We start from the raw sequence: 23,549 nt of genomic DNA on the forward strand, positions 1-23,549 counted from the left end.
ATTTCATTCAGAGCAACTTTCCCTTGGGGTCTAAAATGTGTTGTCCTGATCAAAGTGGTCTACCTGTTACACACACGTGCTTGTGGACACACACACAGGCCACATGCTTTTGATGTAACTACAGGAGGGTAACAGCACAGACCATGCTAACATGCTAACATGCTAACAATCTAAGAATCTCTGAAAACATGAAAAGTGAAAGTTGCTTTGTGGTTGAGCGGAAAAAATAACTTTAGCTCCATTTCTGCTGACTCCCATCATATTAAAAGGAACTGTTCCACATTTTGGGAAACACACATTTCTCTCAGGATAAAAAAAAAAGAAAATCCTTTTTCTACCTGTTGAGTCAACACTGTCGTTTAAAAAAAAAAAAAAAAAAAACTAAAAACTGCACAGATCTAAAAAAAAAAAAAAAAAAAAAAAAAACCTTCTTCTGGAGTTTTCACCCTGGACTCTACTTTATCATAATTTGTCCTAAAATGATAAATGGAGAACAAATTTTGAAATTTGTTTTGGGGAAAAAAATGAAGGTTAGTTGTACCAACAAGGATTAATTTTAAACCCAACTAAACTGTTTAACTGTAAATAGTCACACCAAACTGGTAAACTATCTCAAAGTTAAACCTCTCTTAAACCTAGATTTTAATCTAAACTGAGATTAAATTCAATTCTGTTGCACCAAAACCTTAAACTCCAATTTAAAATGTCCCTTTTGAAATCTATTATTTGGCCTCATCGTTCCTTTAATTCAGCCAACAAGTTTTTAATTAAAGGAGAAGAAATTAAAGCTTCTCAGCTGAGCCATCATGAGTGGGCTAACTAGGCTAACACACTTTTCAGCTAGCTAGCAAACAATATAAAGTTGTGTTAACTTTTTAGCAAGTAAGGAAACAATGTTTTGTTAACTTTTAGTTAACAAGCAATTCTTTATTTTGTTAATATTTTAGCTGACTAGTGAACAATGTAAGTTTTATTAACTTTTAGGTAGCTAGCATAAGTTTTGTCAACCTTTGGCTAGCTAGCAAACAATGTACCGTGTTTCTCCTCTCTTTCATATTTCTATTAATCAATCTTTGTTGGTGCAGCGTTTCAACAATGAGAAATGGTGTGTAGAACCAATGTATGTTTGCGTCTAACTCGGTGAATTAGGGTTTTTTATTTCAAGCAAACCAGATTTGGTGATAGTTGGACAGTGAAGAGGTGAGACACAATGGGTTTGGTGGACAGACCTTGACAGACATAAGTAACTAATGTTGTCCACAGTAGTTACTTAAACACAAAAACATGGGAAAATTGAATCCAGGCTGTAAAAAACTGAAATTACCCTTTAATTAAGGCCTTTCAGGTCCGTCTAAAGTTCTCATTTTGAATGACTGTTCAGGTCTAGACTCGGACACGTGGTTCAGTTCCCCTCAGGGTCGCACCTTTAAGGTCACACACATCTCACCAGTGTTTTCAAAATAAGTTGTGTTGTGATCGGTGCTTTGTATACAGGACAGATGTGCAGGCGCACATCTTACACAAGCAGAGGTCACAAAACATCACCTGGATCACTGGTTTCCAACCAAGTATTTAGATAGAAGCATTTAGATCCTTTAGTCGAGTCAAAGTAGCAAAAGTCGTAAAAGTACTGCACCCAAAAATCTTACTTTTGTTAAAAAATACTAGCAGCAAAATGTAGTTAAGTATCAAAAGTAAAAGTACTGAATATTCTTTTCTGAATATCGTGTTACATTTTTAGATTATTATCATTACTGTTGTCGCGGTGTGACGATTCATTCATGCATCTGATACATCAGACTTTAATGTTTAATGCATCAGTTCAGACGGTTTGTATCAGGAAGAGGCTGAACGTGGAGCTGGAAAAAATGACGCAGCACTATTGGATCAGTACATCTCATTACACTGCATGTTTCATTTCTGGCATTAAAGAAGTACCGCTGTAACTTTCCTCCGTTTTCTCTCTTCTCTCTGCCTGAATCCAAAAATGAACATCAAACTCCAGCTGTCAAACAAAAACAGTGGAGTAAAAAGTTTAATTTTTCACTGAAATGTAAAGTAGAAGCACAAAGTTACAAAAAATGGAAATACTCCAGCATTATAAAAGAGTACTTCAGTGCAGTAGTTGAGTATTTGTGCTGGTTTCGGTGTTCAGCTGACTCAGCGGGTTGGTGGGAGGAGTCAGCTGTGCAGTCAGCTGATAGTCTGTTGGTTAACGTGACCATAAATGTCCTAAAGATCCGCCTCGATTTGCAAAACAAATTGTGTTTATTTTCCTCCTTCATGCAAATGTGTGTTTTGTTCTTCATCAGTTTAGCTGCTTTACAATCTGTTCAGGTACTTCCTGATAAATACAGCAGTACTGCCTGCGCTTCACGGACCCCTGGTTGGGAATCACTGACCTCCATGTTAAAAAAGCTTCCTGTTCCTCCCTGAGAGCTTCCTGTCAGTCGGCAGAACGTTCCAGCACTGATCCGTCTCCTCTGTTTGTCATCCTGAGAAGTTTTCAGTTAGTTTTATCACAGAGAGCTGCAGGAATCAGTCTCAGCAGCTTAAACAAGCTTAAAATTAAGAAAGATTAAATGTAAACCTCCATTACATTTAACTGTTGCATCAAAATTTTAAAGTTCAATTTAAAATCTGATCCAGTATTCATTTTAAATTTACACTTGAGGAGGTTTAACTTTTAAAATTCCCTTTTTGAGATGAATTGAGCAAAATAATGAAGTTTCTCAAAGAAAGTTAAGGAACAGACTCAAACCGACTGAGATTCCTTTTTTCTCAATTCACCACTTTTCATGTGAATGTACAGTGGTGCTCATTTCAAAGATATCTTGCTGGAGAAAACGTGTCAGTATGATAAATTATTGTTTGCTAGAGAGCTTTTTATCAGCACTAATGCAAAATTCAAAGGAAAAACCTGACTGGCTTTTTGTGGACAGAACCACAGTGATGTTTCTGGGTTTGCTGACAAAAACATGTCATCTCTCTGTTGAGAAATAATTAAAAAAAAACACAAGAAAAAACAACCTACATTTAAACATTTTACTTAGGAATAGACAAAAAAGTCAAGTCTAAAAGTATTTAGGAAAACATGACAAAACTTAGGCATTATTCTCCTTCACACAAATCAAACAGCGTCTGTTTGCCCAGCGATCACATGTGAAACAAATATAAAGAGCAAAGAGACTTTGATAAGAGCTGCTGTTACAGAGTGTTTCACTGGGCACAAATGAACAGAATTCTGATCAAATAAATAGAATATGATCAAAATAGATTCTCTTTTTAGATTTGGAAACAGCAGAATAAATTTACATGACACAGATCAGAATATTTGGAAACCACGAAGGCTGTTGTGTCTTTAATGACACTTTTCTTCTCGCGGCAGCTACATTAAGTTAAGGTGGGAAATTGTGCAGCTAAATATCATCCTTATTTATTCTTTCTTCAAAAAGCTGAGCGTTTTCTCTCCAGTCTTCTCCTCGGAGCGCTTTCTGAGGAACCACAGCGACGCAGCAGACACATGTTAACAAGACGACAGCCATCGAACATGTGTCCACAGCTGGGCGACAGTTTCTAACATGTTCCAGTAGATTTTTCTTTTCTCTTTTTTAAACTGCTGTCTACTTCCTCTTCCTGCCCCGGCCTCTCCTGCCCCTGCCGGAGGAGGGGCCGGCTCCCGCTGAGCCCGGGGCGCCGTCTGACGGGTTGGCCGCGATGTTGATCTGCCCCTCCTGGATTTCACTGCGAGCCTCCGGAGGAAGGTGTTCGATCTGCTGCTGCGTTTCCAGATAAAACATCACGTCTCTCAGCTGCTCCTGCAGCTCCTCTATCGCCACGTCCTTACGATCGCCTAAAAACACCAGGAAACAGACAGATGATACACATTTTAAAAAAGAAAACATAACCTGAGTTAACCACAACTTAAGTTATTATACTTCATTAAAACTAGACTGAAAACACCAGATAATAAACAGATGTTAAACATATTTTAAAGAAGGAAACAGAACAACAACCAAAAATAAGATTATATATATATATATAAGACTAAAACTAAACTAAAAGAAGGTGAGAAAAAACATTTTAATGAACTGAATTGTAAAGAAAAAAGACTTTAAAGCAAAATAAAAACAAACTGAAATGATATTGTGTTCTTACAAAGCTAAAATAAGAATATACAGGTATGTATATTAATATATATATTTGGTATCTTTAGTTTTAGTTCTTGTCAATTTGGTCAAATTTGTCAACGCAATAAGTATAAGGAGGCGTTTACTGACACTGTGGAGCCGTTTCCTTCACAGTGTTGTGTTTTTATTAAAATACCTGATCTGAACTTCTTAAATCTGCCACAAACAAACAACATTATCATTGAAAAAACAAACAAAAACTGAAAAGTGATCAAAACTAAACCAAAAATAAACATTTTTAAACAACAAAAACTAAACTGAAATGATCAAACCTGCTAAAACAAAATTAAATAAAAATAAATACAAATTAAAAATAGAGCTGCAACAATTAATCAATTAAGAATTGATTATTAAAGGAATTGTAATTATATTGATAATAGATTACTTTGTTGGACTTTTTTGAAATTGAAAAAAGTCAAAATTCTCTGATTTCAGCTTCTTCACTCCTCTCTGACAGATTTTATTAAAATTATTAGAATTTTATTACATAAAAACAGTTTTGCGAACGATTACACCTGTTTTTTTTTGTTTCACGAATTTTGACTTTTGGACTTAAAGACGATCTGGAGTTGTTGGAAAATGTTTGGACGACACGAGTTGGAAACAAACCTGCTGGAGTCGAACATTACAAACAGTATAAAGCTTCATCTTCATCTGCAGCTGTGCAGAAATAAAAGATTTAAACAGAATGACGAGACGTGCAAAAAACAAAAAACAAATCGTCTAACTATTAAGTACAGTCCTGTGATAAAAAGTAAAAAATGTTTACTTGATAAACTTCCTAAACTGAATGTGTGGTTTGTTATATAATGTATACAGGCCTCACTGCTGTCTATATAAGAGACTGAAATAAACATTTACACCTACAGATATTAGAAGAAACTGTGCAAAGGGTGAAGGAAGCGAGACATGCTACAAAATCATCATCATCATCATCATCACCACCCAGTGGACGTGTGCTGACAGAGACAGTTGTAAAAACAGTGTGAGACCCACGAGGAGAAGTTATACTTACATCCTGCGCTGCTGCTCTAACCAGCGACACCAGAGACGGTGAAACGAAGTGGCGGAAACTTTCAGATCTTACAGGGAAATGTTCGACAACACAGAAACAGATGCAGCTGAAGCAAACAGTAACTCTGCAGCTGACGTATCAGATTTAGGGACGGGAATCCGGAACGATCGAGAACCGGTTTCAAATTATCTGATCCATCAGAATTAAACCCGACCGAGCTTATCGATTCCTCTGAATCCACGCTGGAATGTTTTTCTGTCAACAAAAGGACGAGTCATGGTGGAGACGAAGACACTGTCCAACATTTACTAATGTCTAATCAGAGGACAGACAGAGTCACTGCTGGAAAGTATTACAGATGAAAAACAGCAGCAGAAGGAATTAAACCATCAGCAGTTTCAAAGTTCAATCATCATTAAAATCATGTTTGATAACCGCACTTTAAAAAACTCAGCAGCAGCCTCAGAGATGCAGGCGCAGCGGCAACGTGGGTTTGTTTTGCGTCACTGGAAACACTGACATCACAAAGGACATGATGTCATTTTTAAGATAAAACTTGATCAATGGATTTCAGGATGTGTGTCAGTACTTTCTGAACAGTTCCACCACGATAAAACCCAGGAAACAGACACATCTGGTCTTCATTTACTCTGCAAATTATTAAATAATATAAAAATTCACATAATTACAAATTTAGTCTGGCAATTCTAGGCGATGTTAATAATTACAGCTGTGATATTTTAGCCACGCCCCTTCCAGTTTGTTGTAGTTTAGTTTAGTTTAGTGTGAAACTGCTCAGTGAACTTCATCTCCTGTCTCCTGCCTCTTGGAACTTTATCTTACTGGAAGTATTTATTCTGGTCCTTTTATCAGCCGTGGAGAGAAAGAACGAGTCAGACCTGCTGAGTGACTGCATCCCGATACAAAAACACATTCAGGCATTGTAGCTTCAGCTGCTAACGTTAGCTTCAGCAGGGAGAAAACCAAGACGTCACTGAGACAACGTCTGGGTCTGAAGTCTTACAACAAACTGAGACTTTCTCGAGTTGTGAAATCTTTTAAATTGACAAACATCATCTGTGTGATATGTGGCACAATTCAGACCGGATCAAAACATTATCAGTGACTACAGTTCATAGTTTTTTCAGAAGTTAGGTCTCATTTCGGTCCTCAGAAGGGGCCTGACTTTGCCGCTCAAGAATCATGATATCAATTTTTCATACCACATCATCTCTATAATATGTTGAAAGTCTTCTTATGCAATGACGACTTCTTTTCAAACAAAATGTTGATTTAGCCTGAGTCACATCTCCAAGCGAGGGAGCGAATGTCAAATGCATGAGTGTAATCATAACATCACTCGACTAAACTCTGACTACTCACTTAAAAAAAACAAAAACACATACACACAAATTGAGGAAGACTTGTTCACGTTGATGCACATCAGCAGGAAACTGATAATGAAAGCACTTAAATCAACAGCTGGAAAAAACTTCATGTAAAGTGTATGTGATGTTGCAAAACCTTCAACCTTAAAATCCCTCTCATCAAAACACATAAAAAGGCACAAAGTTTGTGCGTTTCCTCCACATAAACAGTGTTTTTTTTTTGTTTACACAATTCTCTTCCTTGGAGCCGAACGCTGAAGGAAAAATACAGGTGTGTCTAAACTGAAGACGTAAACCTCTAACCTGACATTTACGTCTCCCTCAGGCAGAGTGCTGACTAAAACTTCAAATGTCAGCGTGTAAACAGTGCGAACGCTGCTCTCGTGATGTTCCATACAAACCATACTGGCCCTGATTCACGCTGGACTCAAACACCTGATCCTGACGTTCTTTTAAGTGATTCTTTAACTTTTTGTCCACCTCCTGTATAATCATTCACGCGGTTCTTTTCCTTTTCCTGAGCGTCTCTTCCTGTCCAACCTGCAGAATGAGAGCGCTCTCAGCTGCAGGAGCGGCAATTTGGTTTGCAAATATTACCGTAGAAATGAGGAAGAACAAAAATAACCCGTCTGGCTTCAGGGCACATATGACCCTTTCTCTGCTGCTGTATTCTGACTGTGCGGCAGACAGGCGTTCCTGCGGCGTGTCCGTCCATAACGTGGTCCTGTCTCTCTGGATTCTTTAGTCTGACCTCGACTACACTGAAGAATTTTTGTAAATGAGCTGCTAGTTTACTTTGAACCAGCGACTGACGAGCTAATGAGAGTAGAGGTGTGGAGCAGAGCGTGACATGGAAGATTGGCTCCTGTCCAATCCTGAAAACTGACTTATTGTTATTATGTCTCCGGCTCACACTGTTTTTTTTTCTGTTTCGTCCCAGTCCTGTGATCAGTAGTAAAATGAACTCCCACAGGAAATCTGTGCATACCTGCCAGCCCAACTGATTTTCCTGTTTTTCATTGCCGTCCCCTTATTTCCTCCCAGATCACAACTCCCCTGTATTTCTCCTGATTCTTAGGAAAGGCCTGCATTTTGTAAAATCTGTTGAGTCAATTCATATTATTTTATACCAGAGATTTATGCAAGTCCATGACAGACATGTGAATTATTCTGTATTCTCTCCTGAGAATTAAAAGTAAAGGTAAAAGGTATTTAACATAAAAATGTCTTTGCCTTGTACTTTTACTTTGTTATTCTCAAAGTCACCAAAATTATAGTCTTGCAGAGGCAGACCTCTCTCCAAAGCACCCTGCTTTGTTCGGTGTCGAGGGGGAACTTGTTGTGGTGGAACGTTTGTACATCAGGAGGTGAGCTCTGCTATTAAAGTGACTCCATCACTGCAAAAGAAAAGCTAACAGCTGTTCAGGGACTTTGAAAACGCAGATAGCGGACGCTGTGATGCTGCAGCCAATAGCAGGACTTAAACCAGCAGTGTGCATCCGGTGAGTCAGATACCAAAATGCAGGAAATAAAGTCTCTGAAACTGTAAATTACTTCTAAATAAATTTTCAACTGATCAATAAATTGATAGCGACACTGAATATATAGTGCAGGTGGAGATCATTCACGGCGATCCTGTCCACAGATCAATGTGGTTTTAATGAGACTGATTTCCTGCTGACATCATCGTCAAGTCAGCATTGATTATCTTGAATTGAACGTATGTTCCGTAAAAGTTATACAAGTTGATTAAATGTTCTAATACGTTCCACTGATCGAGGTGAAGAAAATTACTGGATCAGCTGATAAACAACATTAAAAGACTCTTGATTGGGACGCCCCTGGTATTATGAGCTACTGTGGAGATATTACAGTATTAAAAATAACTAAACACATACGATTACAAGATTATCTTAAAGAACTGAGAGGATTGTTTCTGTGTGTTTCTTTGACTTGCCAGACTCTAAAATGCTTCTTTCAGCATTGTTTAAAGGAAATCTCTCTGATGGGGGAGTGAGTTCCTTTTTTCAGTCTAAATTGGCACAAACACTCCAACTTCCTCTGTGATAAACGCATGTATACAAGCACGCCATCCAGTCAGCGGCCCGGTTCAGGAGGGCTTTAGACGTTTGTGACGGTGACCAAATCAAAAACTGTCTGGATAATTTAAAGACGAGTCAAAGATTTTTGTCAAGATTCACAGTTACATCGTCGCCTCCTCGTCATCACTCACCGCTCTCCTTTCCTTTACGTTCCTCCTCTGCCAGCTGGGACTGAAGCTGAGCCTGATTGGCTCTCAGACAGCGGTTCATCTCCTGCTCCTCCTTCAGCTCTTGGCTCAGCTTCGCCACTCGATTGCTCAGCTGAGTACACCTGAAAACATGTGAAAACACAGAGAAGCTGAAGCAGGAGGTGTGACTTGTCTTAACAGGAAAAACCTCAAATCAAATCAAATCAAGTCTGTTTATGAGGCACATTTAAAAAAAAAAAAAAAAAAAACAACGAGCAAAGTTGACCAAAGTCCTGTTAAAGGTGGAGCCAATGAACCAGCATGTACGACACCAAACCCCGGGGCTCTGGAGAAACCACATTTATGTTATTAATTACAGCTGTTTGTTTCCTGGCTTCTGGGAAATACATATACGGTACGAGATAAATCACACCGACTCCATTTAAACTGGGCTGTTTATCCCACTTCACTGTCCTAATTAAAAAAAAAAAAAAAAAAAGCACCAGCGGATCATGAATCATTCAGCAGGCTGTAACAGAGCTGAATACTTGGTGCTGAGAGCCTGGTTTTTCCGGGAGATTAACCTATTAACGTTTCCAGAGTAAAATATCTGGGGGATGCTGGGAAAAGGGTGTGTGCCTCTGTGTGTTTATTTACGCCTTTATGTTCAAATTCTAAAGAGTATTGTACGTCCAAGACAGGAACCTTTTCATCATCTAACTGTCCTCTATTTTTTTTTATTACAGTTACAGTGATATAAATGGACCAAATTTCCACCTGCCACATTTTAACCCAGTGAGTTTTTATGCTTAGCAGACAGTTTAGAGTTGATGTGTGTGAGGATGTGAAATGTTTTGAATCAGGGCAGACTGACTGCAGCCGGTTTCAGCCGACCACACGAGAATCCACCTCGCCAGGATTCAAGCTGTGCACTTGTGGCCAGACCACAGTGGTTTGGATCGATCAAAATCCTCTGAGGAACAACTGGCAGCTGGAGGCGTCGTTTAAGAGTGACGACAGCGAAAACAAAAACCGTGACTCCTCAAGAGTGTTAGAGGAGGTGCAGCGGATCACAGAATTCACGGATCAGATCGGATCACGCGTGCTGAACCGTGGAGGGTGATGTGAAAGAGACACGGGACACCTGTGAACTGTCGCACCCCCACTGCCTGAGAATCGGTTGTATTAGAACAAGGGCGACATGTGGATGTGGAGAACGACGAGAACCAGGAAGAGCGCACACATTACACCACTTTTCAAGTCTCTGCAGTGGCTTCCTGTGTGCTTCAGAATTGATTTTAAGATCCTTTTATTGGTTTATAAAGCTCTTAATGGTCTTACTCCTACCTATTGATCAGATCTGCTTTTATCCTGAGAACCCTCTAGAACCCTCAGGTCTGCTGGTTTTCGGCCTTTTAATTATCTCCAAAGTCGGAGCCAAAACCCACAACGAGGCATCATTTTATTACTGCGGTCCACATCTGTGGACAGATGCCACTTTTTAAAAACAATGAAACGCAGATACAATGAGCCCACAAACCAAAACATACAAAATAATGCAATGGATTTATCATTTTTCACCTACTTTTTCTCCATGCTCTGTTTCTCTTTGCTTATTTCTGCAAATCGTCGCTCCAAGTTGTCGCAGCGCTCCAGAGTCTCCTTAAATTTAGTCTTCATGTTGTTTATCTGAAAGAGTTTAAATGAGCACAGAATGATGAGAAAACATTGAGAGAACAGGATTCAAGCCTGTGTTGTCTGTAGCACTCAGTACCTCCTCGGCTGTCTCCTTCTCCAGATGGACGATCTTATTCTCCCAGTAGATCCTTTGAGACTCCAGTTGACTCGTCAGCAGGTACGAGTACTGCAGACATGCAGAATTCATCAGAACGTTTTTGTTTCGACCGAACAAACAAAGCAACAAAAAGGAAATCCTTTTACCTCTAGTTGAAGTGCATCGATTTTCTCAGCGTGGCAGGTGTCTCCCTCACATTCATACTGGACCATCTTCCCGTCTGTTTTACTGGCCACCAGCCGATGCACGTAATTATCTGCAATCACAAGAAAACAAACATCATTCAAAGGTTGTTCTGTTGGATTCAAGCTCAAACAATCAATCAATCAATTATTCTCAAGAGAGAAAATTAATTCCCAGCTATTTTCGATTACAGCTTCACTGTTTTAAATTGCCAAACGTCTGCTGGTTCCTGGTCTTCAAACTTGAGGGTTTGCTGCTTTTCTCCCTTTTATAATGTCTTTGGGTTTTGGGTTCTTTGTTTGGACAAGACAAGAAATCTCAGTACGTAACATCTGGCTCTGGGAAATGAAAATGGTCATTTTTAGGTGTGTTGAACAGAACACAAATAACAATGTTCACATTTCAGTCTCTGAGTCATTACAACGTTCTTACAGCTCTCAGATCAGTAGTTTGTACTGAATATAATCACATGAAGCACTTTAGGATCAGTGTTTTCAAGTCACACTTTCTCAGATGTGGCCGTCGGGCCTTAGACTCCAGAAACATCTATATTTCCGTGACAACTGGGAAACTCCATCTGCAGCTGGTGAACATTGTGTGATGTGACTGAAAGCTCCAGAAAAGCTACTAAATGGATCATGTGGTGAAATAATTTTGTCACCAATTCTGAATTAATGCTAATTAATTCTTCTGTGTCAGCTGGATGTGCTAACAGGCAGCTGTTCGCTCACACAGCAGCATTAATAACTTTATAAGGTTGTGACTGCAGGTGCTGACAGTGGACATGTTAAAGTCGTCTTCTGCCCTCTAGTGGTCAAAGTTGATTAAAGCAGCTTTAAAAGATGATTTATTCCTCATCATCACCTTCAACTAGAAGCATGTGCCTGTTCAATCAATCAAACACACACACACACACACACACACACACACACACACACACACACACACTCAGTACCTCCTGCGTAGTCCCAGACACGGTGGTTGGTGAGCTGCATAGCGTAGGTATGCTGTGTTTCCTCAAAGTGCTTGTAGGCATGCCGGCTAACGTAACGACCACAACCGATGTGCCCGCAGATCAAACAAATCCACAGGTTCTACAGAGAGAACAGCAACATGCAGGAGGAGAGGTTCAATTAAAAACTACACGTGCAATGATTGATCCAACTATTTTGGTAATCAATTAATCGGTTTTGTTTTGTTTGTTTTTTTTTAAGAAAAAGTCAAAATTATCTGATTCCAGCTTCTTAAATGTGAATATTTTCTGTCTGTCACCCTGAACATTAAAAAACTCTGATCAAATTTTTCCACCAACATTACATTGCTTGTTAGCTAATGTTAGCTTAAAGGTTAACAAAACATTCTTTTGTTTGTTGTTGTTGTTGTTGGTTAGCAAAAAAGTTAAAACATGATAGTCTGTTATCTATGATTAGCTAAAAAGTTAACCAAAAGTTGCAGTGTTATATTCTTCATCTCATAAAGGCAGACTGTCAAGTTTTCAAAGTAAAGGAAAATAATTAAATGAAATAAAGAGATGGTAATAAGTGTGCAGAAGATTTTTATCTAAATTAGATGGAAAGAATGTTGGGTTTCAACCCTGTCAGGTGAAAAATAGGTTCAAAGATGTGGAGCACACAGAAGTCCTGTGACAGGATCAATGAATCAATTAACTGAGAGAATAATCGACAGATTTATTGAAAAAAATTGTAAGCTGCAGCTCTATTAAAAACAATTAAAAAAGATAAATAAAAGAAGATCCAGTAAAAGAATCATGTCAGTTACCTCCTGCACTCCACACTCAAAGCACTTGTTCTCTTCGACTGGTTCTGGTGTTTGACAGTACCTACACACAGGACACCTGGAAACAGAGCACATATTCATCTATTGTGACACGTGTGTGTGTGTGTGTGTGTGTGTGTGTGTGTGTGTAGTGGTGCTTTGTGGAACAGAAGAATACATGTAGAGGAGGACAAAAACAAACAACACATGACATGAAGCCCGGAGAAATAACCAGTGGACCAAGAATCAGGTGAGAGAGAGCATGTGATCACTGGGAAAGTTCCTTTATTTACATGGTTATTGATCTTTCCTGTATGTAAACTAAATATCATCAACTGTTGCTCACATGTGGCAGAAGTGTGACTGAGAAAAATAAACCCCAAAACAGACCTTTTAGTCACAGACAAAAGGTCAGAGATTAGCTTATTTCCAAGGTGCTGTAGGCTTAAAAGATTTCAAAAAGGAAACTAGTGTTATTTCAGCCAATAGTTGCTCACGAGACCAAATCTAAAGTTCTGTAACACACTGGGATCAGAGGAGTCAGAGGTTTTTAACTCACGAGGCGTCTTCCCAGCGCTGGAGACACTGGCTGTGGAAGCTGTGGTTGCAGAGAGTGGTGAGGATGCCGTTAACTGACTCGTCCATCCTCTCCAGGCACACGGTGCACTTTGGCAGCTCGGTCAGCTCCATCACCGGCAGGCTGGCTCCCTGAGGACGGGGGAGGAGGGGGAGAGACAAAGAGGGGGGAGGGGGAGGAGATTAGACAAAGTAACCTACTGCATGTGCTCTTTCTCTCTTACTTTCTCAATTAATCGATTCATTGTTTGGTCATTAGGGATGTCCGACCTGATACTCAAAATCACGAGACTGGATACTGGAGGATGAAGCAGCAGTATCTGTTTCACAGTTCGATGTCTTTTAGATGGCAGGTTCAGCAAAGTGCCTTCACACAAATGTCCTTTTTATATTTGGGCTTGAGGGAATTTTTCAAATATTTTTGAGTCGATCCATCCAACGCTTATCCAAAGTCAGAACGCAGAGGTAACAGCTCCAGCAGGAGACCCCAGACCTTTCCCTGGTCCTCAGTCTGCCCTTTGGCCTCCTCGCAGCTGGACCTGCCTGCAACGCCCCCCCTCCCCCTCCAGTAGATATTGGGTATTGACCAGTAGATTGAGAGCTTTGCCTTCTTGCTCAGACTTCGAGTTGCTGCAAACTGATCCAGTGAGTGCTGGAGGTCACAGACCGAAGACGCCATCAGGACAACATCATCTGCAAAAAGCATCGATGCAGTCCTCAGCCCACTGAACAGGATGACTACACCTCGAGATCCTGTCCATTCGATTATATTTTCAAGGCCAACTGAAGTCACAAGTCCTTGGTCTTATAGCCCAAGTCAAGTTGCAAGTCTTTTTTGATTTTGTCAAGTTGTCATGAAATTTGTCACTTGACTCCACACCTCTGTTGTTGTTAGCAAAACACTTCAGAATGAGTATATTTACCTCTTCAGACTTGATAACCTCCGCCCGCTCCACATAGACCAGCTGGCACACTGCTTCCTCTATGGAGTTAAACTGACGGCCGTTACACGCTGTGTAGAAACTGTCTGCGTCTGCCTGAACAGAGACAGAGAAGAAGAACAGAAGCTTTAAGTCAGAAATAGCCAGAGGTATAAAGGCATTTAGAGACACAAACCTCCACATACATTACAAACACTCCAAAGTCTAAAGCTGCAAACTGTTTGCTCGTCTTGTGTCGGAGAAAACAGCTCCTGAATGTAATTCTATCAAGCAGCAAACAGGGAAGTCCTGAGTGCTGGAACTTCCTCCAGAACATGAACACAGCACAATAATTATGACTGACGCTGAAAACCCAGAGCTGAATAAACACCAAAATATCATCAGCTGATCTTAAGGCACAAAGACTCAAATCAGATTTTTTTGCAAACTAAAAGAAAGCCAGTATGAAAACACAAAAAACACTGATCATGATGATGCAGAGATGTTACCTGTGAACTGAACTTGATCAGAACCATGTACTGGTTTGGCGTTGAGTCCCGTATGATCTTCATATGCTCCATGACATCATTAAATGGAGCCATTAGCTTCATGAGGTCGTGGCTGGTCATGGTCGCGGGGACGGTCAGGATGCACACCATCGCGCTGCGTCTCACGTCTTCAGTCAGCGACGTCATTTTACTGCAAAGAGACAGAAAATACACACTCAGTGCTGAAAGAGATAAGCGGATTACCTGTGAAGGAACGAATAAAGACGTCTGATGTGACTCACTTGGTCTTGTAGAGGTGCATGATGCCGTGGATGATCTCCACCGACGGGTTCCCACTGAAGAACGAGATCTGGTCTGGCAGCTGTTTGGACGGGGAGTCTGGAGCAGCGCCTGTCGCTTCACTGCTGTCCGGTGAAGCCTCAGTGTTTTCCTGACCGTCTGCTTCAGCCTTTGCACTGTTTTCACCGTTTTGCTCAGCTGAACCCCCAGAGTCTTCACCTCCTCCTTTATCTAGAATCAAAACACAGTATCAACTTTTAAAGGGTAAAGATGGCAGTAGTTCATAGTTTTGTTTGTTTTTATTGGTCAACAAATTCAACAAAAAGACCAAAACCAACAGTGTGTTAGTCCACTGGTTCCTACTGAATACATACATCTTTGAAAACAGGTCACAGATACTGTAGATAATTCCTATTTTTAAAAAAAGGTTGTCTAATTTCCTCCAACAGCTGGCCGCTGTAGTTTATCGAGTGTTACTCACACAGGGATAAATGGTGCATCTGTTGGTCAGGGTTCAACATTAGCCACAGGCTGATGGCTTGTGGCCAAAGAAAGCTATTCTGTGGACACCAAATATTCCAGGTAGGTGGACCCCATAACACAAGGTTACAGTTCAGTTCCACAAACATCTGGATTCCTTTGCATTATTTACGGTCGAGACTCTACAGAAACATTTAATAATACTAATCGTCAGCTCCGACTAACATGTCGGAGCAGCTGATGTCTGTTTACTAAACTGACTCTAATTGCTAAGCTGATCCTCACAGAAGAACCACAAACAAACCACAACTCTGGGAGTGAATGGAAGCAGGAGTGTCTAGAATCTGACACATCTAAGATCTAATGCATTTCGATGTGTTTCCTCAACACTTCATTTGTCATCTGAAACACGAGGCTCGTTCGAGATGAGCCAGGCCTGCGCAGCATCGATCACCAGCAACACTGCGCGATGCATGCTGGTTAGATTTGTGTCCGACTTGATCCCGACTTGCACTGACGTCATGCACACGTGGGCAACGATGACGTCACAAGATCAAGACGGCCAATAATCATATTGTGTAATTGTAATATTGTACACCAGATGTATCAGTCTGAAGTTTTAAACTGTTAACAAGCAGATATTTTGTGGCTGATAATAATAAATGTTATATATACATGACTTATCCAACGAACAGCTACAAAGTGCTTTACAAGGCAGATAAAAGAACAGAGGATCCTGTTACAGCAGGAGGATCTGATCTCATCGACTTTCCAGGCAGGGCGCAGTTCATCATGAACTGTTCATGTGATGCCTCCAGGAAGAACCACATCACATCAAGTGTCACTGTTAAGGAAGGATGTCTTTAGTTATATTAATTTGCCTTTTCTGTATTGTTTTTATTTTAATATAAGTATCACATTTGGATCACTAAAAATATACTGTGGTCACCAAATTCAGGGGCTTGATTGGGGTCAGTGCTTTGAAAATATTAGTGTCTCTTTGTAACTATGATCAGTGGCTGATTAATCAACATGTGGTGCTTTAGTGGATATTTGAGTGTGATTAAGTCAAAATAAACTACAGTGTGTGTTAATGGTAATGAAGGAACATGTCAGTCAGTGCAATAATGTGGCTCCCTGATGATTTTAAATGTTTATGAACAACAATCGAGCACAGAAGAATATGACATATCAGGCTTTGAATCCACAGATAACTCTGAATTAGTTGGATCGATCGATTAGGAAAAACAAAAACAGAGTCTAGGGTTTAGTGGGATGTAGTGGTGAGCTTTCCGACTGCAAACACTTTGTCTCACCCTCTCACTTCAAGCAAGGTCGTTTTGAAACCTGCGAGAAACGTTCTCATTTGTGAATTTGTCTGGTGATGCCAGGATACCTGGGACTATGAATAATGATAGAACTATTGTTCTTCTCCAGCTTGTTGGTTTTAGAGCGTTCTGCAGCGTGCACGTCCTCACCTGGACTGGGCTCAAAGGTCTCTATCACCATGTCCCCCATGGCTCTGCTGCCAATGTGCTGGTGCAGAACGGCTGCTCTCTCCAGATCCGTCTTTCCGCTCAGAGTGTGTTTGGCAACACCCAGAGCTTTCTCCTGCAGTTCCTCATCTGACATGCCTTCAACTGAGGACGACAGAGACAGAGAGTCTGTAAGAGCTCAAATGGACAAACTGGACCACTGAGTATCTCAACACCTCAGGCAGACATTAATCATATTTGTTAGAGGTAGATAAGGAAACTGAAAAAGAACAAAGGGTCTTTATATCATTAAAGACTGTTCTAATACTCTGCTTGTTGTCAGTTCTAGTGAAGCTTTGGGAGATGCATGAAGAAACACACTAAAACTTACCTACGTCACAGAACCTTTGATGAAGACATTCCTCTAACAAATGACAGAACACACTTGTGAGAATAACACAAGCTGATTTTTCTAAATGTGTGCAATCATTGCATGCTGTTGGTCTCCAAACAGGATCCAAAGGTGATGAGGCAGATTTTACAGGACTCCTGGGGGGTTAAATTAGCCTAATAATTAACATTTAATAATCTGAGGTTTGTAAACATTTCATTTATATATGTTAGAATTCTGTCAATCATGGTAAAGCAGCCTCTGTTTGAAACAGAAGATAAAATGATTTGTTAATAATATTTACTAATCCTAAACTCAATATTTTTTATCTACTGGAAGAACATGAGTTTTCTAAATGTGTGCACTTGTTTATTTGCCTTTGCTCTCCATATTTTATCCAAAGATGACTGCAGGAGTCATAGTGTGTCAAATTAAAAAGTTTAAAGTGAAGTGTCCCTTGAAAATTTTGAGTTTAGGGTAAATAAATATTATATTCTTGCTTTACCGTGATGGACAGAGCTGATGATAAGATAATGGTATATCACATATTCAAATGCTGTGAAGTGCAGGACAGAGCTGCAATGATTAATCAATATAGTTGTCAACTTTTAAATTAATCACCAACTATTTTAATTTATTTTAATTTAGTTGGGGAATAATTCAAGAACTGATTAATAATCGATTAATCGTTGCTGCCGCAGTTTTATCTGGATACTATTTGAAGATCTGTAAACAAACGAATGGGGGAAGAAAGTCAGTCACTGTGTTTTCCTCTGAAGCTTGTTCCTGTATTTATTAAAGGCTTCTGTTCATCAAACAGCACATCACCCAGATACTCTGGATCTTCAGAGTTTCAATGCAATCACCAGAGTCTGTCTTCAGACAGAATAATGAATGTTGGTTTATGATGTAATGACCCCTCCTTTTTCACTTGCCTAAGTTAAGCTAATTTAATAAATAATGTTTAAATAATGTAAATGTCTACTCGGGCAGACAGTGAACTGGCTAACAACGGACATGAAACAGGACGGTCTTCGGTCTGTGATATCTCACTGGTCACTGCTGGTTTAAGGTAAGTTAGCTCCCTGGCTAACTAAACACAAAACAAAAGCAGTGACTTTAAACGTTCACGTTGAGAGAAACTCGACTCACCAGCTGAGTACTGGAAACCTTGAGGAGAAGGAGACTGGTCGGCTAATTCCAGACGGATAACGACCAGAGACACACTCATGTGTTATAAAAGAAACGACCACTTTTGCAAAGAACTAAACAGCAAACCCGGTGTGACAGCTAGCTAAAGCAGCTACACGTCCAGCTAGCTAAACGACTAGCAGGCTAATTACTGTAGCTAACGGCTAAATATAACTAGCCATTAAAGGCAGCCAAAGCTAACGCTTTTTAGTTCGGTTACAGCAGTATGTTCGTCATACTGTTTTTTATCTCCAGCGAACATAAACACAAAAATTACATTAATGCTTTAAAAGCTAACGCACTGAAGACTTCAGCTAACTACCTTATCTCTGTATTCACAGCTGTTTCTAGCATGTAGCTCTTCTTCATGAGTTAAATGAATCAGCAGTAATAAAGATAACCTGCGTTGCTGCCACCTGCAGGCGGCAGCTGCTCACTGCACCCGTCATAGATTTAATTTAAAGAACTGGAAAATGCTTCAAAAAGGACAAAATGATCATTTGTGAGCAGGGACATAAAACCTGAAACACAATACATAAAAATTCTGGGAAACAGAACAAAGACATGTAAATATAGAGACAATTAATAACACAATAGAATAATTATAATTATAATATTTTTAAAGTATTTTATGATTAATTGGATAATTTCTATATATTTATTTATATATATTTTTAGAAATATTACAATTATTTATTTGCACATAAATTGCTATCTAACTGTTATTTTTTGGACCTAAAAATTAAAAACAAACAAAAAACATGGATTGATCAAATTCAGCCACTAAATTCCCACATGAAGAACTTTTTGAAATCGCAAACTTAAAATTAGGTCCAGGAAATTTAATAAAAGTGAAGTTTTGATAAAATAATATCGAAGTACTATTTCATTTTTAACATCAAGTGTTAAAGTTACAGCTAAATTTAAAGATCATTCAAATTGCTGCACCCCTTCTTTGCTTTTGTTCTTCACATGTGCAAATATATTTAAGAACACAACTGGCTGCAACTAATTTATCCATTTTAATAGTTTAGTCTATAAAATATAGAAAAATAGTGAAACAAAATGCTCACTTAGCATCAACTATTATATGTCAAAGAAGGGTAAATCCTAACTCATTGAAAAATGACAAATGATTAATAAATGAAGTAAATTTTCTGTCTATAAACCACTCACTGATGGCTGAGATCACTGCAGCTCTATAGCATCTAAATAAAAAGACGTTTCACAACCAAATTCTCACATTTACTTTTTTATTTAAAAAAGCTTTGACATTCCAGTGTTTCTGTTTTCCATTTTCTAACAAAAGGGGGTGGTGAGATGACACTCCAGATTGTCGACCATTATTTCTGAACCTCAACAACAACAACAACAACAACACATGTAAGTCTGATCACAAACATCTTCTCTGCAGCCGTGGATCCATTCAGACAGACGAGTCTTCAAAAAGAAAAAAGAAAGGCATTTATTATTAGCAGACGTGTGACTGTGTGCATATACAAGACGAACAGGAGGAGGGAGTCACCGTTTACTCACATCTTCACATTCCTCTGCCAAATTCTTTAGAAAATAGTAAAACAAACAAAGAAAATCAGTCAGTGCTGCTTGGTGAAGTCTGTAAACGATGTCACTGTCTGCTCTTTTCTCATTGGTTAGAATAGAAGATGGTCTTTTCTCTGATGCTGAAATCGTTTTGGTTCAGGAGACTTTTTTGTGTGTCTGAGGTGGGAATGACAAAAACATAAAACACGGGGGCGAATCTCATCATATCTACTGCAGCTGCTTTTTAAAAACACACTACTGTCCTCACACCGTACTTCAAAAAAAAAAAAAAAAAGGCTGCCTCAACTTTTATTTACAATTAGGTCCAACGTTCGTCTGTGAAACACAAAGAGCCCAGAAGGTTTTATTCTACAGAGCTGAAAATAACGGCCTGTACAATCAGATCTGGGTCAAAGTAAACAAAATCCTCTCCATCTTCTGGTCCAGACTGAACCAGAACACACGCTCTTCACCAAAACGTGTATTCTAGCATCCAGAAAGCTGTATTTGTAACTTTGTCACTACATTTTCTCTGCTAGAAAAGAGTTTTCTTGCCTGAAGTGTCAGAGGAAATGATGCATCATGGGTGATCTAAAATAGCCTGACAGGGTTTCTTAAATACTTACAATTAGAGATGCACGATAATGATTACATTTTAACAGTCGCTCAAAACATTACTGTTCTTCTTTTGGTTTGTGAGCAAATCTATCAGAAACTCGCAGATTTTACCAGCGTTTTGCTGCAGACTGGAGGAGCTGATTCTGTGTCCTGTCGGCCGATAAAAGCTTTAAAATGAAATATCATGTTGGCCGATGAGACAAGGCTTTAATTTTTCAGTCCCTCCAGGACGTGTCGATCGCAACGATTAACATAAATTCAACCAATCCTTGTGAATTCTGCACAATGTTGCAATTTTGTCCAATGAATGCAAGTTTTCTGCAATTTTGACCAAACAGTTTTTCTTCCCACCAACAGCAGCAGTCCCCGAAACATTCATCCTTCATCTACATCTCATCTCAGTGAACGTTTTGTTATTTAATTAGTTTTTGTATTTTTTATTTTTCTTAATTCAAGGTTTTTCTTTGTTTTTGACATTCATCAACGCTGTTCTTTTATATTTTATCTTTTCATGCTGTTTTGACAGAGTTTGAGCTCCACGTTGCCTTTGACTTTTAATAAACTTTACAATTGCAATTTTCACCTGCTTCTGAAATTTCACTGCAAAAAATGCCTAAAAACATCCCAACATGCAATTTCTTGGAAAAGGTGCTGTGAAGTCCAACATTTCAGGCTGCAACAATCCCAAAGAAAAGCCTGCAAAATCCTGGAGGGACTGAATTACGTGCACGTGATGCAACTATACGTGCAGTGTGGAGGTTTTTTTGGAGCGTCTGAAGCGGATAACAACATTTCTGTTTGCAGTGATCGTTCAGCGTCGGTCAAACGAGGACGAGCCAAATCACATCCCTTCTGTACTACAAATTTAATTGGCTTCATTAAAAAGGTGAAGTTCGGATTCTTTTGAAGTGAGGTTGTTTGAGGAACGTATCCATAGTTTGTGTGATGCCTGAATTAATCTTTTAATAACACAAATTCACACAATAACACAAACAAACTAACGGATGGAGGCAGCAGCAGAACATAACACTCCCGTGTTCTACAAGGTAAAATTACTGATTTTGCTAATGGAGTTTGGTTGGTTTGGAGAGAGTGACATTTGACTGATCTAACAGGTTTCTCTCATCAGAGAAGCTGTCAGGAAGATGAAGTGATGAACCTCATACTTCAGATAATCCAAACCATCCCTTCAGGAGCCAACATTCTGATTAAGTAAGTAAGCAGTAATTTAGTTTTAATGTTGTCCACAACTGAAGGTGCACATTTGGAAAAGCATCACACTTTACGTCTGCATCTGCCAGTCAGTCATCATGATGAGACGAGGCAGGAGAGACGTGATGCTCTCTGGAATTTTGTGGATAAAAATATGAGCAGATATCGACATCAGAAATCAGCCGTGAGTTTGAAAATATCAGCGCATCAGATCAGGGCTGAACGATGGTGAAAACTGATCTAACTGACTGATACTGCAACTGTGTGAAAATATAATCTTCACTGAAAAATAGAAATAAAATGATTATGTAACAATTATTTTCACAGTCGATTATTTTCTCAATTAATAATTTTTGGTTAATAAAATGTCAGAAAATGGTGAAAAATGTCGATCAGCGTTTCCCAAAGCTCAGAATGACGTCCTCAAATGTCACCAGAGAAACCAGAAAATATATTTAATAATTGATTAATCGGCGCAGCTTGAAAAGTTTTGCAGATGTTTAAGTGTGTAAAACATCCTGTGTGGGGCAAGACGACTCTGCGACACCACAATATTTCATTTAAAATGGTATTTCGTCACATTTCGCCTTTAACAAATACTGCGCCTCCTGATATTTGAAAACTGCAGGGAGCCATATTGCTATTTTGCTAAAATTTCAATTAACTGTTTATTATCTGCAAGAATCCGGTCAAAAAATCGTGCATCCCTAATTATAATCAGTCCAGTCTTGAAGGACTTTCATTATTTGACTTTTTTTTTTTTGTGCTGGAACAACCCGATACCACAACAGACATGTTTACAAGCACCACTAGAAATTTAAATAAAAAGAAAGAAAGAAAGAAAGAAAGAAAGAAAGAAAGAAGAGCGGCAGACAATTCAGATTTCTTAAAAAAAAAAAAGTCCTGGATATTAAACTCATCCCACGACTGATCTTTATAATACTGTAACTACAGCTGTGGTTCCACTTTCAGTACCAAAGCGACACACGAGATACACAAAGCAAAACAAAAGGAAGAAGAAGAAGAAAAAAGACTGAGAAAATAACTGTTGAATGGGGAAACTTCAGTCTGCAGGTGTCCGTATTTCCACAGAGTGCGTCAGTTCAATGCAAAATTGTGCCCGTTTGCTCTTGACAGAGAGAAACAGCTGGAAAAGCAGCACATTGAAAGAGTTTTCCTCCTTAGTGTTAACAGTCCCAGTGTGTCTGTGCGTGTGTGTGTGTGTGTGTGTGTGTGTGATTGTTCTCACCAGAAAAACAAAGCGAGGAATAAAGAGGAAACATAACTGACGAACAGAATAGTGGTTTATTGTGTCTTATATCGCTGTGGTAGTTGCTCTTTAACTATGTACAATAATTTATTAGATTAGTTCTAAAACTGCTTATTCATGTTTGCTAATTTGCTCTATTTGTTTTTTACTTTATTTAAAAGGAGCATGTCTTTTTTTCCCTCATTTTTCACGTATAATTGCTGTATAAATTCATGACTTTACTTACAAGCTTGTGTGCTATAAGAGTTGCAAATGTCCCAGAGGTGTGTGTTGAAAAGTCAGAGAAAAAGAAAAACGGGGAAAAAAAACCCAAAACATCCAGATTGAGAGCTCACAAACGCCGCGTGAGAAGAATGCAGGTCAGTAACGACGTGTGCTCGGGCGGGTGGAGTCAACGGTTTGTCGGACCAGCGGGGGGGGGGTGGAAGGAGGGGGGCAGTCGGGGCTCGAAGGTTAGCTGGTGGGCAGACAGACAGACGGCGGCGTGGGGGAGGAGGGGGTTATAGTCG

The 23,549-nt window shown here is 39.3% G+C and overlaps 1 protein-coding gene across 3 annotated transcripts; it reads right to left on the bottom strand.

Annotated features, from left to right (window-relative positions):
* Window positions 1-3,031: 3,031 nt before the first annotated feature.
* Window positions 3,032-18,759, bottom strand: brap (BRCA1 associated protein). 3 transcript variants are annotated; one of them, XM_084745946.1, is made up of 14 exons: window positions 18,360-18,759; window positions 17,208-17,240; window positions 16,820-16,981; window positions 14,864-15,092; window positions 14,583-14,772; window positions 14,077-14,190; window positions 13,137-13,285; window positions 12,581-12,656; window positions 11,757-11,895; window positions 10,765-10,874; window positions 10,598-10,687; window positions 10,409-10,512; window positions 8,827-8,966; window positions 3,032-3,853 (listed from the first exon to the last, which is right to left on the bottom strand). In XM_084745946.1, the coding sequence occupies exons 1-14, from the start codon at window positions 18,436-18,438 to the stop codon at window positions 3,624-3,626; spliced, it is 1,845 nt and encodes a 614-aa protein (XP_084602072.1). In that variant the 5' UTR covers window positions 18,439-18,759; the 3' UTR covers window positions 3,032-3,623. The 3 variants fall into 3 exon arrangements, with proteins under 3 accessions (XP_084602072.1, XP_084602074.1, XP_084602073.1); XM_084745948.1 differs by having other exon boundaries at window positions 17,208-17,365; window positions 18,360-18,758; XM_084745947.1 differs by lacking the exon at window positions 17,208-17,240 and having other exon boundaries at window positions 18,360-18,758.
* Window positions 18,760-23,549: the final 4,790 nt, after the last annotated feature.

The sequence above is a fragment of the Lutjanus erythropterus genome, chromosome 20, assembly GCF_056507025.1.
Source record: "Lutjanus erythropterus isolate fLutEry1 chromosome 20, fLutEry1.hap2, whole genome shotgun sequence".
NCBI lineage: Eukaryota > Metazoa > Chordata > Actinopteri > Lutjaniformes > Lutjanidae > Lutjanus > Lutjanus erythropterus.